At 35.0% G+C, this 13,797-nt stretch overlaps 1 protein-coding gene across 8 annotated transcripts in view; it reads left to right on the top strand.

Annotated features, from left to right (window-relative positions):
- Positions 1–13,797, top strand: part of PCDH15 (protocadherin related 15) — an 874,191-nt gene that overhangs the window by 336,298 nt on the left and 524,096 nt on the right. For all 8 annotated transcript variants that reach the window (XM_040254669.1, XM_040254668.1, XM_040254664.1 and 5 more), the window contains one exon: positions 10,586–10,741. In XM_040254669.1, coding sequence (XP_040110603.1) covers positions 10,586–10,741 — 156 coding nt within the window. The remainder of the gene's footprint in view (positions 1–10,585; positions 10,742–13,797) is intronic.

Raw genomic sequence — 13,797 nt, forward strand, 5'->3', positions numbered from 1 at the left:
TATTGCCTTGGGAGACTGACCTAAAAAAAAGAAAAATTGGTAAGATTTATGTCAGAGAATGTTTTGCCTGTGTTCTATTCTAGGAGCTTTATAGTGTTGTGTCTTAAGAATATTTAAGTCTAAGCCATTTTGAGTTTATCTTAGTGTATGGTGTAAGTATGTATTCTAATTTCATTGATTTATATGTGCCTGTTCAACTTTCCTAACATTACTTGCTGAAGAGACTGCCTTTCCTCATTGTATATTCTTCCCTTCTTTTCCAAAGATAATTATCCATAGGTGTGTGGGTTTGTTTCTGCTCTCTCTATTCTGTTCCATTGATCCATATGTCTATTTTTGTGCCAATACCATGCTTTTCTGATTACTATAACTTTTTAGTATTGTCTAAGTCTGTGAGGGTTATGACTCCTGCTTTGTTCCTTTTTCTATGAATTGCTTTGGGTCTTTCAGTGGTTTCATATTAATTTTAGGATTATTTATTTTGTGAAAAATGTCTTGGGTAATGTCATAGAGATCACATTAAATCTATAGATTGCTTTAGGTATTATGGCCATTTTAACTATATTAATTCTTAAAATCTAAGAGCATGAAACAATCCAAATATCTTAACATCTCTTCTTTTAGACTTAAAGTTGGTAGGTACACAAAGAGCTTTGACTTCCATTCCCAGCCAATATGCATTTAACTACAAAGTTTTGTACTTTTATTTCCATAGTATGTTCTGCATTTGCCAACAGCATAACTCCAGTACAAACCCTCTTAATTCTCATTTGACTTTGGAACCATATCCTAGTAGTTCTCCTTATTATATTTCACAATTCAAATTGATCCAGTTTTAGTGTCTCAAATCAGAGTTCTGGCCTTTTCAGTAGATGAATTTTCATTGCAAACTGGTTTATTTGGAGCTTGAGATTTCCTAAATTTTATCAATCTATGCTTTTATTTAGAAGCATATATTCTCAAATCCAGGAAAACTAAACTAACAACTGTTCTCTCAGCATAATCTTCCTGAGTCAGAAAGATCCACTGGAGAAGGGGTATGTAACCCACTCCAATATTCTTGGTCTTGTGGCTCAGCTGGTAAAGAATCTGTCTGCAACAAGGGAGACCTGGGTTGGACCCTGGGGTTGGGAAAATCCCCTGGAGAAGGGAAAGGCTACCCCCTCGAGTAATCTGGCCCAGAAAATTCCATGGACTGTATAGTCTATGGGATCACAAACAGTTGGACATGACTGAAAAACTTTCATTTTTTCACTTTCAACATAATCCAATTTTTTATCATGCCTTCCCTGATATTTTTTTTGAGCCTATGCTTTGAAATGACCTTTATCTATTACCATGAGTTGAATGTTATCTACTACCAAGACATGTCTGAAAATGCTACTCTCTACATAAAAGTATTTCCTAGGGTAACACCGATATATAATTTTTTATTGTAAACTCCAGAGCCTTTGAAACTTTCTCTCTCTCTTTTTCTTTCTTTCTTTTTTTTTTTTTTTTTTTTTTGGGGGGGGGGGGGGCATACAATGTGGCTCTCAGGATTTTAGTTCCCTGACCAGGGATTGAACTTGGACCACAGCAGTAAAAGCACTGAGTCCTAACCACTGGACTGTCATGGAACTCCTTCATAATTCTTTTTTAACTCACATTATAGTTATCTATATTTATCTCATATCAGTTTTATAGAATTTGCTTAATGTACAAGGACTATGTCATATTAATCTTAATGCATGTTGAACTTTGCATAAATAAGTACAATCAAATAAATGTGATGTTCTTAATAGTTGATTGCAAAAAACCTACAAGTTTCTATATATTACATATGCATAATAACATTTTCTTTTCCATGGGGATGGTCTTGGTCCCTGTCTCCTGTATAATGTCACGAACCTCATTCCATAGTTCATCAAGCACTCTATCTATCAGATCTAGGCCCTTAAATCTATTTCTCACTTCCACTGTATAATCATAAGGGATTTGATTTAGGTCAAACCTGAATGGTCTAGCAGTTTTCCCTACTTTCTTCAGTTTAAGTCTGAATTTGGCAATAAGGAGTTCATGATCTGAGCCACAGTCAGCTCCTGGTCTTGTTTTTGTTGACCAATGCCACGGGAAAAGAAATGCAAAAAAGCAAAATGGCTGTCTGAGGAGGCCTTACAAATAGCTGTGAAAAGAAGAGAGGTGAAAAACAAAGGGGAAAAAGAAAAATATAAACATCTGAATGAAGAGTTCAGCTGGTAAAGAATCTGTCTGCAACAAGGGAGACCTGGGTTGGACCCTGGGGTTGGGAAAATCCCCTGGAGAAGGGAAAGGCTACCCCCTCGAGTAATCTGGCCCAGAAAATTCCATGGGCTGTATAGTCTATGGGATCACAAACAGTTGGACATGACTGAAAAACTTTCAAGAGTTCCAAACAATAGCAAGAAGAGATAAGAAAGCCTTCTTTAGTAATCAATGCAAAGAAATAGAGGAAAAGAACAGAATGGGAAAGACTAGAGATCTCTTCAAGATAATTAGAGATAAGAAGGGAACATTTCATGCAAAGATGGGCTTGATAAAGGACAGAAATGGTCTGGACCTAACAGAAGCAGAAGATACTAAGAAGAGGTGGCAAGAATACACAGAAGAACTGTACAAAAAAGATCTTCACGACCCAGATAATCATGATGATGTGATCACTCATCTAGAGCCAGACATCCTGGAATGTGAAGTCAAGTGGGCCTTAGAAAGCATCACTATGAACAAAGCTAGTGGAGCTGATGGAATTCCAGTTGAGCTATTTCAAATCCTGAAAGATGACGCTGTGAAAGTGCTGCACTCAATATGCCAGCAAATTTGGAAAACTCAGCAGGGGCCACAGGACTGGAAAAGGTCAGTTTTCATTCCAATCCCAAAGAAAGGCAATGCCAAAGAATGCTCAAACTACTGCACAATGGCACTCATCTCACATGCTAGTAAAGTAATGCTCAAAATTTTCCAAGCCAGGCTTCAGCAATACGTGACCGTGAACTGTGAACTTCCTGATGTTCAAGCTGGTTTTAGAAAAGGCAGAGGAAACAGAGATCAAATTGCCCACATCCACTGGATCATGGAAAAAGCAAGAGAGTTCCAGAAAAACATCTATTTCTGCTTTATTGACTATGCCAAAGCCTTTGACTGTGTGGATCACAATAAACTGTGGAAAATTCTGAGAGATGGGAATACCAAACCACCTGACCTGCCTCTTGAGAAATCTGTATGCAGGTCAGGAAGCAACAGTTAGAACTGGTCATGGAACAACAGACTGGTTCCAAATAGAAAAAGGAGTACATCAAGGCTGTATATTGTCACCCTGCTTATTTAACTTCTATGCAGAGTATATCATGAGAAACGGTGGACTGGAAGAAACACAAGCTGGAATCAAGATTGGCAGGAGAAATATCAATAACCTCAGATATGCAGATGACACCACCCTTATAACGTGAAGAGTAACTAAAAAGCCTCTTGATGATAGTGAAAGTGGAGAGTGGAAAAGTTGGCCTAAAGCTCAACATTCAGAAAACGGTCCCATCAACTTGATGGCAAATAGATGGGGAAACAGTGCAAACATTGTCAGACTTTATTTTTGGGGGTCTCCAAAATCACTGCAGATAGTGAGTGCAGCCATGAAATTAAAAGACGCTTGCTCCTTGGAAGAAAAGTTATGATCAACCTAGATAGCATATTCAAAAGCAGAGACATTACTTTGCCGACTAAGGTCCGTTTAGTCAAAGCTATGGTTTTTCCTGTGGTCATGTCTGGATGTGAGAGTTGGACTGTGAAGAAGGCTGAGCACCGAAGAATTGATGCTTTTGAACTGTGGTGTTGGAGAAGACTCTTGAGAGTCCCTTGGACTGCAAGGAGATCCAACCAGTCCATTCTGAAGGAGATCAACCCTGGGATATCTTTGGAAGGAATGATGCTAAAGCTGAAACTCCAGTACTTTGGCCACCTCGTGCGAAGAGTTACTCACTGGAAAAGCCTCTGATTCTGGGAGGGATTGGGGGCAGGAGGAGAAGGGGACGACCGAGGATGAGATGGCTGGATGGCAATACGGACTCGATGGACATGAGTCTGAGTGAACTCCGGGTGATGGTGATGAACAGGGAGGCCTGGTGCGCTGCGATTCATGGGGTCCCAGAGAGTCGGACATGACTGAGTAACTGAACTGAACTGAATAACATTTTCAAATGGGTACTTTTTATTTTAGGTAACTTCTTTGAATATGCCATTAATTATGAAAGTTAAATTTGTAAAGTACACTTTTAACTCTGGCCAGCCATTTATGTTAAGTTTTGCTTCATCATTTAAAAAACATTTCTACAGCACATTACATCTTTTTTCTTTTCACTATCTTCCAGTTTAATTTTTGAAGTAATGATTTTTTTAAATTTTGTAAAAGTAGTATGTACGTAGGAAGTAAAATCATGGTAAAATCCTTTCATTACGATGAGGAGTGAATAACATTTGCCTTTGCTTTGTGAAAAATAAAATCGATTCTTATTCAAGTTGGCTAAATACTTATTTTCCGTTTAAATTATTAAATAATCCAAATATTTTTGTTTCTATAAAAATCTCATTTTTCCTTAGACTGAATCAGTTCAGTTCAGTTTAGTTGCTCAGTTGTGTCTGACTCTTGCGACCCCATGAATCGCAGCACGCCAGGCCTCCCTGTCCATCACCAACTCCAGGAGTTCACTCAGACTCACGTCCATCGAGTCAGTGATGCCATCCAGCCATCTCATCCTCAGTCGTCCCCTTTTCCTCCTGCCCCCAATCCCTCCCAGCATCAGAGTCTTTTCCAATGAGTCAGCTCTTCACATGAGGTGGCCAAAATACTGAATATGTATGGTATAATCAACACTGTTAACATCAATACATTATCTATAAATGCTTCACTTTGCATTTTGCAACTAACTGTCTGTACAACACTTTTTTTCAAATTAAAAAAAATCTTACATATTTATTTGAAAAATTCTTCCTTTACATTTTACTCTTAACCTTACTTTGCAAAGATCATTTTCATCAACTGTTGTACATATCATTCCTGAGCTTTGTGTATGTCAAAATGTATTCACACATGTATACTAAAATATGGATATGCAAGTATACATTTAAAGTGCACCTGGGTTCGATCCCTGGGTCGGAAAGTTCCCCTGGAGAAGGCAATGACTATCCACTCCAGTATTCTGGCTTGGAGAATTCCATGAACTATGTAATCCATAGGTTCACAAAGAGTTGGACATGACTGAATGCCTTTCACTTTCACACCATACTAAACAATTGTTTTTAAATTCGGAAAATAGTTTGCATGTCTATGGAAATATGATGGTAATCACTCTAAATAATTACCCTCAAACAATTTATGTACAACATTATTTTTTCTGATTTGTTTCATGAATGAAGCAAGTTAAGAGAATCAGAGAAGATAGAATTGTCATGACTTATTTTTGCCACCAGTTATTAGAAATAAACCAGAATTTCCCTGCTGGGGTCCAGCCCCGGTGGATCCAGGGAATTTGAAGGTGGGGACAGCGTCGGCGTCTTTGGGAAAATACATATTTAATTACAGATATATAGAGAGATTAGAAACAGATAGTGTAGTAGGAGAATTTGTGGAGAAAAGAGGCTGAATTTCAGCCAGAGAAACGGGAGCAAGAAAGAAGCGACATGGTGGAATCAGTCTTTCCGGAAACTGATCCAATTTCTTTATTTTGGGGTTTGCTTATATACCTTTTGTTACACATAGGGATGAATACAGAGTCACGCGGGAGTCTTAGGGATATTACATCATCTTCAGGCCATGAGTGAGACCTGCTGACATTCTATGATCCTTTCTTTCTGATAACCAAAAACCTTATTTCTTCCAAGGGTGTTTTTTCTTAAACCAGGCACCACCCTCCAGATAAAGTTGCATTCCTATAGGGTGAGGGTGTAGTGAGTTACAATCAAGAAAGGAATTTATTTAACCCAAGTTTAACAGGATTAATCTTAAAGGTTAATACTTATTTCTCCTATATGTTAGGAGATTATACGGGCAGGGAATATGGAGATTTAGCAGCAAACATCAGCCCAACAAATGAAAATCCTTTCATCAATGCTCCCCTTAAGATCTATTTAGTCTTAAGATAGCGATAAAGTTACATTTTTACACAACAAAGACACAGTGATTTATAACAAAGCACAGTGATCTATTACAAAAGAGAAAATCCATTAACTCAAAAAGTCTAGTATTGCTAACCTTAAAAACTACTATATTTCCTTTTCTATATTCCAAATACATTGATATATTCCCAGGTGCCTAAGGATATGGAGGCCTGGCGGCAATCATTGACTCAACAATGAGAAAAGCCCTATGCTAATTAAGACTCTCAAAATACTCCAAAACTCTCTGTGCTGTTTATGGTTGAGAGGTAGTAAACAATCATGTGGCAGGAGTATGGATAATCCTGTCACACAAGCTAGTCTGTCAGCAGAGAGGTTTGACCTGAGACATCCTTGTCCCACCCAGAGCAGGGAATTAGCAGCAATTATTGAGAAAACAAATGAAAAACCCTTCACAGATATAATTCCTAACCAACCCATTATACTGATAATTTCTTACGCCCAAAAGAATTTGCCTTCAGTAAGTCTAAAACATCTCGGTGCCTCTCAGATTGGGAGGCTGTAAACAATTACATGTGGCTGGACGAACCTATACAGGTGGAACCTTCAGAGGAGTTGTAAGCTGAAACACTCTTGTCACGCCCAGGAATTTTTATTGCTCCTTCTCCAAGAGAAATGGTTATGGGGGAGAGCCCCCCGTAAAGTCAGAGGCGTAGGTGAGAGCATAAAACAGACTCTGGTTTTGGGGTTAGATGCTTGGGAACAGGGGGTTTCCTGAGGCTTGATCACGCCTTTGCGTATGCCAAGCCTCCTTCCTCATGACCTTTGCCATGGGCGGAGTTCCTCACGCTGGCCCCCAACATCTCCCTAACATTCCTAAGTTTGTTGGAGCCCCTTGACTCTCCTAATAGGCTTGGTGGAACTGTACTTGGTATTTTTATGACCATCTTATATAGCAGAATAGAATCTATTCCAATGTGAGATCACAATGAGTGTTATATATTAGCCACAGGGAATTCTTGCCTTCATCATGATCCATTATGGTTGGAATTTATTGCAAGCCAAGTTCTATCTATGCTACTAACAGTTGCATAGGGAACTAAAGTTGCTAGTGACAAGAGTTCCAGGTGACCTGATTATTTCTAATTTATGGGCACTTAGCAGGACTAACTGGGGGCTCAGCACGCTACATTTGATTCTCCTCTTGCAAAGATTATGACCTTTCTGATATGGAATGGTTTTATAGGTCTCATTTGCAATGTTTACAAGATAAATAACTTTAGAGCATAAATTGTCACCTGATTGTCTTCCAGAGGTGTGTCAGAGAGGCTAATAGTACAACTATTTATTCTGTTATTTACTTTACAATTGAATTACACAGGATTTTTCTTAAAAAGTCTATGAAGATAAATACTGTAAAACTATAATCCACTGTAAAGATGGAGATCATCTAATTCAAATTCTTTCCAGAAAATTTATCAGATCTAGTCTTTTAAGTTATGTTTTAGGCTCAAGTGTGCTGATTTTCAGTGATGTGGCTTGACTTTTTGGATACTTCATTCTTTTCTGTCCCACTTTGGATTATTAGAAAATCTCTGCTTACACTGAAAACATATGCTTTGTAATAGTTTAAATTTACTATTCTTATTTCTGCCCACTGAGACTGCAATGAATAAACTAATTGATTTTTTCATAACAGCCATTCAGATGTCTGATTAATCTTGTGATTTTTAGTTTAGACATTTTGAGTTTTATCACACATTCTCAGTGTAACTAGACTTCACATCCTATTTTAGGCACCTATATAAGCACCTTAAAATGGTGCTTATTGTAATCCACCTATTCCTTCGTCAATTATTAATGCATATGCAGTAATTTGTATTATCATTCAGCATTGTATTTTTTAGTGTTGGCATGTAAACTCTTCTTTTACTCATCCAAATTTTACAATTATATTTTCGTATTAATGTTTGTGGCCACTTATTATTATATTTGGGCAATTAATTTTTTTCTAATACAAATAAGGTGATTTTAATTAATTATTAAAAAATTTAGGGTTTTGAAAATTATTATTGACTCATTAAAATGATTTTGAACTTTGTTTTGTATTATTAAATGTGTTATGTATCCTTTTGGGCTTGTGGTATTCATGGTATTCACAGATTTTTATACACATGACTTTAATACCTTTATATATGTTAGTGGTTTAAAGTGAATCGGAGGGACTTCCCTGGTGGTCAGAGGTTAGGCTCTGCAATTCCAGTGCAGGGGGGATGTATTCCATCTCCGGTTGGGAAATTCATATCCCATATGATGTGTGGTACAGCCAGAAATTTTTTTTTAAGTGAATTAGAGAAGACATTAGATTAGAACTCAAAGCTGTGTGGCACTTCATTAGAGACCTTCCTCCATATGATAATGATGCTTCTAGTTACTCTTTCTAGATGCAATTATTCAACGAGGTACAATACAATTCGACTGCCTTTCTCTTTATTGGCCATAAAAATATCTTGATATTAAACAATGTTTTTTTCAGGTTAGGTATAGTTTCTACAATGTTCTTCTCATTATAAATGTGACATTTTTAATGAACCTATTCTAGCTTCTGGTAATTATTGCTATATCCTTCTGTGAATGCATGCGAAGTTGATTCAGTCAGTCCAGCTCTTTGCGATCCTATGGACTGTAGTCCACCAGGCTCCTCTCTCCATTGTTCTCTTGGAAAAAATACTGGAATGCGTTGCCATGCCATTTCTAGGGGGTCTTCCTGACCCAGGGTCGAACTCGCATCTCTAAGTCTCCTGCATTGGCAGATGGTTCTTTACCACTAGTGCCACCTAGGAAGCCTGCTATATCTTTAAATTGGTTTTAATCCAAATATTTAATATTTTGTTTTGTAATCCAGGATGATCTGTTTGTATTTTATAGATTCTTTTTTTTTTTTTTTTTTACATTTTTGGAAATTTAGTTTAAGTAAAAGCTAGTTTGCATTTTATGTGTTACTATGTTTCTAGCACAAGATAAGTTCATATAATACTTATTGATAATTATTATGATAATTCTATCATATCAGCATTTATTGTTATTTTCATTTTTAGAGATGAACAGACTGAGCACAGAGAGACTTTGCATCTAGATCATATAATTCACAGGTTATGGGACTACGACTACAAGCAAAGTGGTACAACTCCGATAGTACTCAGCCATGTGTTCTAGGCACAGTGCTAGTTACTGTGTAGAGAGATTAAGTCATGACCAAAATAGCATCCCCAGCTTTATGAAACTTCCAATACAGTAAAGAGAGACAAACTACATCAAATATATAAAATGTATAATATGCCATGTGGTGCATGAAAAAAGCAGTAAAAACAGTAAATAAATAGAGGGGAAGTTGAGAGGAAAGAGCAGATTGGAGGCGTGGCATTCTAAACAAGGTGTTCAGAATAGATCACACTAATAAAATTATATGCAAAGATAATTTTATAAACTCAAAAAAGATCTTAAAAATTACAAAGAAATATTTTGTGTCATTATTTTGTATATCTGGAGTCAGAAATGCAGGTGAGTATCACACTCCTGCAAACCCTTTGTCAGCACCTGAGTAATAAGTGCCTCCTTGATGAAAATTCTCTCTTTGTAGAACTGTATCATAAGATAATTAGACAAATTAGCACCTATTTATGTTTAAAATGTTTATTGAAATATTGCTTAAAATGAGAAAAACTAACAACAGTAAGCATATCATTATAAGTTTTTACTTAGACCAAGTGAGCTATAGATTTATAATGGAATACATACTATAGATTTATGGTAGTATACATCAAACTGCTATAGTAAATCTATATTTGCAAGCATGAACATGGGATGATAATCTCATATGTGTGTGTGTACATAAGACAAATTATTTTTGGAGAGAAGAAAAGATTAAAAATAAACTTTAACTGTATAGATTTAATAAATTTGGGTTGTGAATGGATTCTCTTCTTTTGGTTATCTAATTTTGGTTTATATCAGATATGAACTTATATCAGATATGAATTTAATATTTTAGAAAAATATAAATAAATGCAAATTTTATAATCTCTCTACCCTATGTATATTATCATTTATACATTACTTTTATAAATTAGAAGCTTATGTCATTGTTTTTTTGACTTTTTTAAAGGACCCAACTTGTGGCATCCCAGCAAATCTCAGCCATTACGTTTGTGATTGTGTTCATTGCTAGTCCTCTAATTGTGAACAGAATGCTACCTGAGATCGTATTTTTTTTTAACTGAACAATGAAGTAATCATGATTGTCTTCTCACCCATAAAATAGTATCAAATGGATCAATTTTTATAGATTACTATCATTTAAAAGTAAATAAATATAAAAGATTTTATTAAATAAGTACTTTGACAATAATGAGAGACTTCAGTTTCAATTGTTTTTTTAAAAGATGCAATTTCTGTGTTGCAGCCTCCAATGAATATACACTCTATCGTGGTGCAAGTTCAGTGCATCAACAAAAAAGTGGGCACTGTTATCTACCATGAAGTTCGAATCGTGGTGAGAGACAGAAATGACAACTCACCCACATTCAAGCATGAAAGCTACTATGCCACAGTAAATGAGGTCAGTTTCTTTCCATCTTTCTCTGTTTCCTTTTTATCAATATGTGTAACTGATTGCATAGTATAAATATTTTGAAATCATCCCTCTGTAATAATAAAATAATAAACTGTTTAGAAATACCAAGAAAAAAATTCAAAAATAGTACTTTAGAAGAATAAGGTCTAAATGACTTCTAATATGGTTTTAGGAATTCACTTTGATACAGAAAAAAATAATTATTTATAATAATGACCAAAATATTGATATTTGTATCATCTTGGACAATTTAATGTCTGAATCTATATACATACATGGTTGCTAAGGTTTATCAGCAGTTATTCTTATTGTCAGACATGACTGAGCGACTTCACTTTCACTTTTCACTTTCATGCATTGGAGGAAGAAATGGCAACCCACTCCAGTGTTCTTGCCTGGAGAATCCCAGGGACTGGGGAGCCTGATGGGCTGCTGTCTATGGGGTCACACAGAGTCGGATATGACTGAAGCGACTTAGCAGCAGCAGCATTCTTATTGGAAAATGAGACAGACTAATTTTTTTCTTTTGTATCTCTGAGGTGGTAGCTGTAATTAAGTACTAGAAGAAAATACGTATTTAAGATTTTATTAATTTAAAGTCATTTCCTCAGTTTTGAAATCAAGTTTTGGCACATTAAAAATAATTAAATATATCCTGCATTGAACCTAGACATACAGTATTGTCAAGTAAAATAAAGTAAAATTTAAAAATAATAAAAATAAATATAATTAAAAACTAAATTATTATAAAAATGCTCATCAAATTATCTAAAAAATATTTAGAAAGTAGTATTACTGATTGTATTGTGCTGTGCTAAGTCATCTCAGTCATGTCTGACCTTTTGCAACCCTGTATACTGTAGCCCACCAGCCTCTTATGTCCATGGGATTCTCCAGGCAAGAATACTGGAATGGGTTGCTGTGCCCTTCTCCAGGTATCTTCCCAACTCTGAGGTCGGATCCACATCTCTTATGTCTCCTTCATTGGCAAGCAGGTTCTTTACCACTAGAACATTCTTTTTGTTGTTGTTGTTGTTTACTTTTGTTTTCCTTTTGAGCCAAAATCCATAAGCTAACAATCCTTTTAATCTTGTTTTTTTAAATGGTTACTATTATATTAATTTTGGGGCATTCCATTAAATTATAAAATGTTTCTAAAGTATCTCTAATATCTATTATGTGTAATTTAGACACAAAAAATGAACCACATTTTTAATAGCCTCTACTTTAGCAAATCATATTCCATGATCTTTTTTTTTAATCTTAAAAATACATATCTACTTTATAAGAGGAAATCAGTACACTTTGAGCATTAAAACAGCATTGTGCCCATAACTTCTACATTATTTTTGAAATTATTTAAAATGTGTCTTGTTTACTTCAAGATGCTTCTGTTCCCTACAATTTAAACAAATGATATTTTTCATAATCTGAGAATTTATAGATTTTATTGCATTAAAAAATAAGCTTTTAAAAGTTTAACAGGCAAAGCTACCTGTCAATCAATGCTCAACTTTTTTGAGCTACCTTTTACTTAACATATTTCTGCTAAAACAGACAAATGCTAATTAATGTAACTAATCATGCTGTGTAATAATTATTTAGCATTTTATTTTAGCATCTAAACTATACTTTTTGAATGAGCTTTTACTTTGTTTGAGTGCTAGTTTTATTTGAATATAAACTGAAATATAAATTATCTTAGGCAACAGGCCTAAATTTAAAATCCAGTCTTGTACCATGTTTAACTGTTCTTGGATACGTGTCTTTGTTTTCTAAAACAAAATTTATAAAGTTCAATGTGCATTCAAAGTATTCTATGTAATTTGACTACTTCTACCCCAACTCCAATTTTTTTTTAGCACCTTGCCAAAAACTAACTTTTCCAATACTATTTTAATTGTGTCATTCTCCTATTCAAAAATTGTATGATTTCTCATTCTTATCAAGATAAAGATCATCTGTCTCCACCAGCTGACTTTCAAAGCCTTCTATTATCTGATCTTTTGTCAATGTATTCTTAAGTTCAGTTTCTGTCTGATAATACACATTCTGTTCAGATTAACTTCCTCATATCTTACAAATATACTCATTTCTTTGGCTTTACTCACACTGTTCAATTTACTTAGAAGGTAATCCTCCATACATTGCAAGTCTCCAAGTTTTATTCATTTTTTAAAGTTTAACTCATGACCGATTTCCATTTCCTATTTCTATACTCATCCCGAGCTATACACAGTCACTGATCTTCAGTTTCTCCAAACTCTAAACTCCTATGTTATCTGGATAAATGCAATTAGAATGATACAATTTGTAGAAACATTAAACATTTTATCTTAAATATTATTTGGAGAGGTAAGATTTCTATACAAAACTGCCTAATTATGTTTTTCTCTCAATATGTTTCCCAAAACCAATTGAGACAATCCTATCACACTGATATTATGGTCAGATTTTCTATGGTTTGATTCTGTGGAACATGTGGAATTGATATTTTCCTTCATTGATTTTGTCTGTACTCTCTCATATCAATTTTCTTGTAAAGAATATAGACTTTATTTAAATACCAAAGCATAATTATAAGAAAAAATGAAATTTAGCTATTTTTCTCATCTTATTTTTGAATAATTTTTAGTTTAATTGTCTTGAATGAGTTTATCTATGTATCTTTATCTATATATTTACTCTTCATCAGGGCAAATATATTGCAATTTTATATATACCCATATATATTTGTATGTTTGTGTGTATATGTGTGCATATATATATACTGCAACTACAGTGCTACCTGTAAAATAAAATTAAATAAAATGTATTTTGGAGAGGTTCATGATATTGTACAGGAGACAGGGATCAAGACCATCCCCATGGAAAAGAAATACAAAAAAAGCAAAGTGGCTGTCTGGGGAAGCCTGACAAGTAGCTGTGAAGAGAAGAGAAGCAAAAAGCAAAGGAGAAGAGGAAAGATATAAGCATCTGAATACAGAGTTCCAAAGAATAGCAAGAAGAGATAAGAAACCTTCTTCAGTGATCAATGCAAA

The sequence above is a fragment of the Oryx dammah genome, unplaced genomic scaffold (genome assembly GCF_014754425.2).
Source record: "Oryx dammah isolate SB20612 unplaced genomic scaffold, SCBI_Odam_1.1 HiC_scaffold_14, whole genome shotgun sequence".
In the NCBI taxonomy this organism is placed as follows: domain Eukaryota; kingdom Metazoa; phylum Chordata; class Mammalia; order Artiodactyla; family Bovidae; genus Oryx; species Oryx dammah.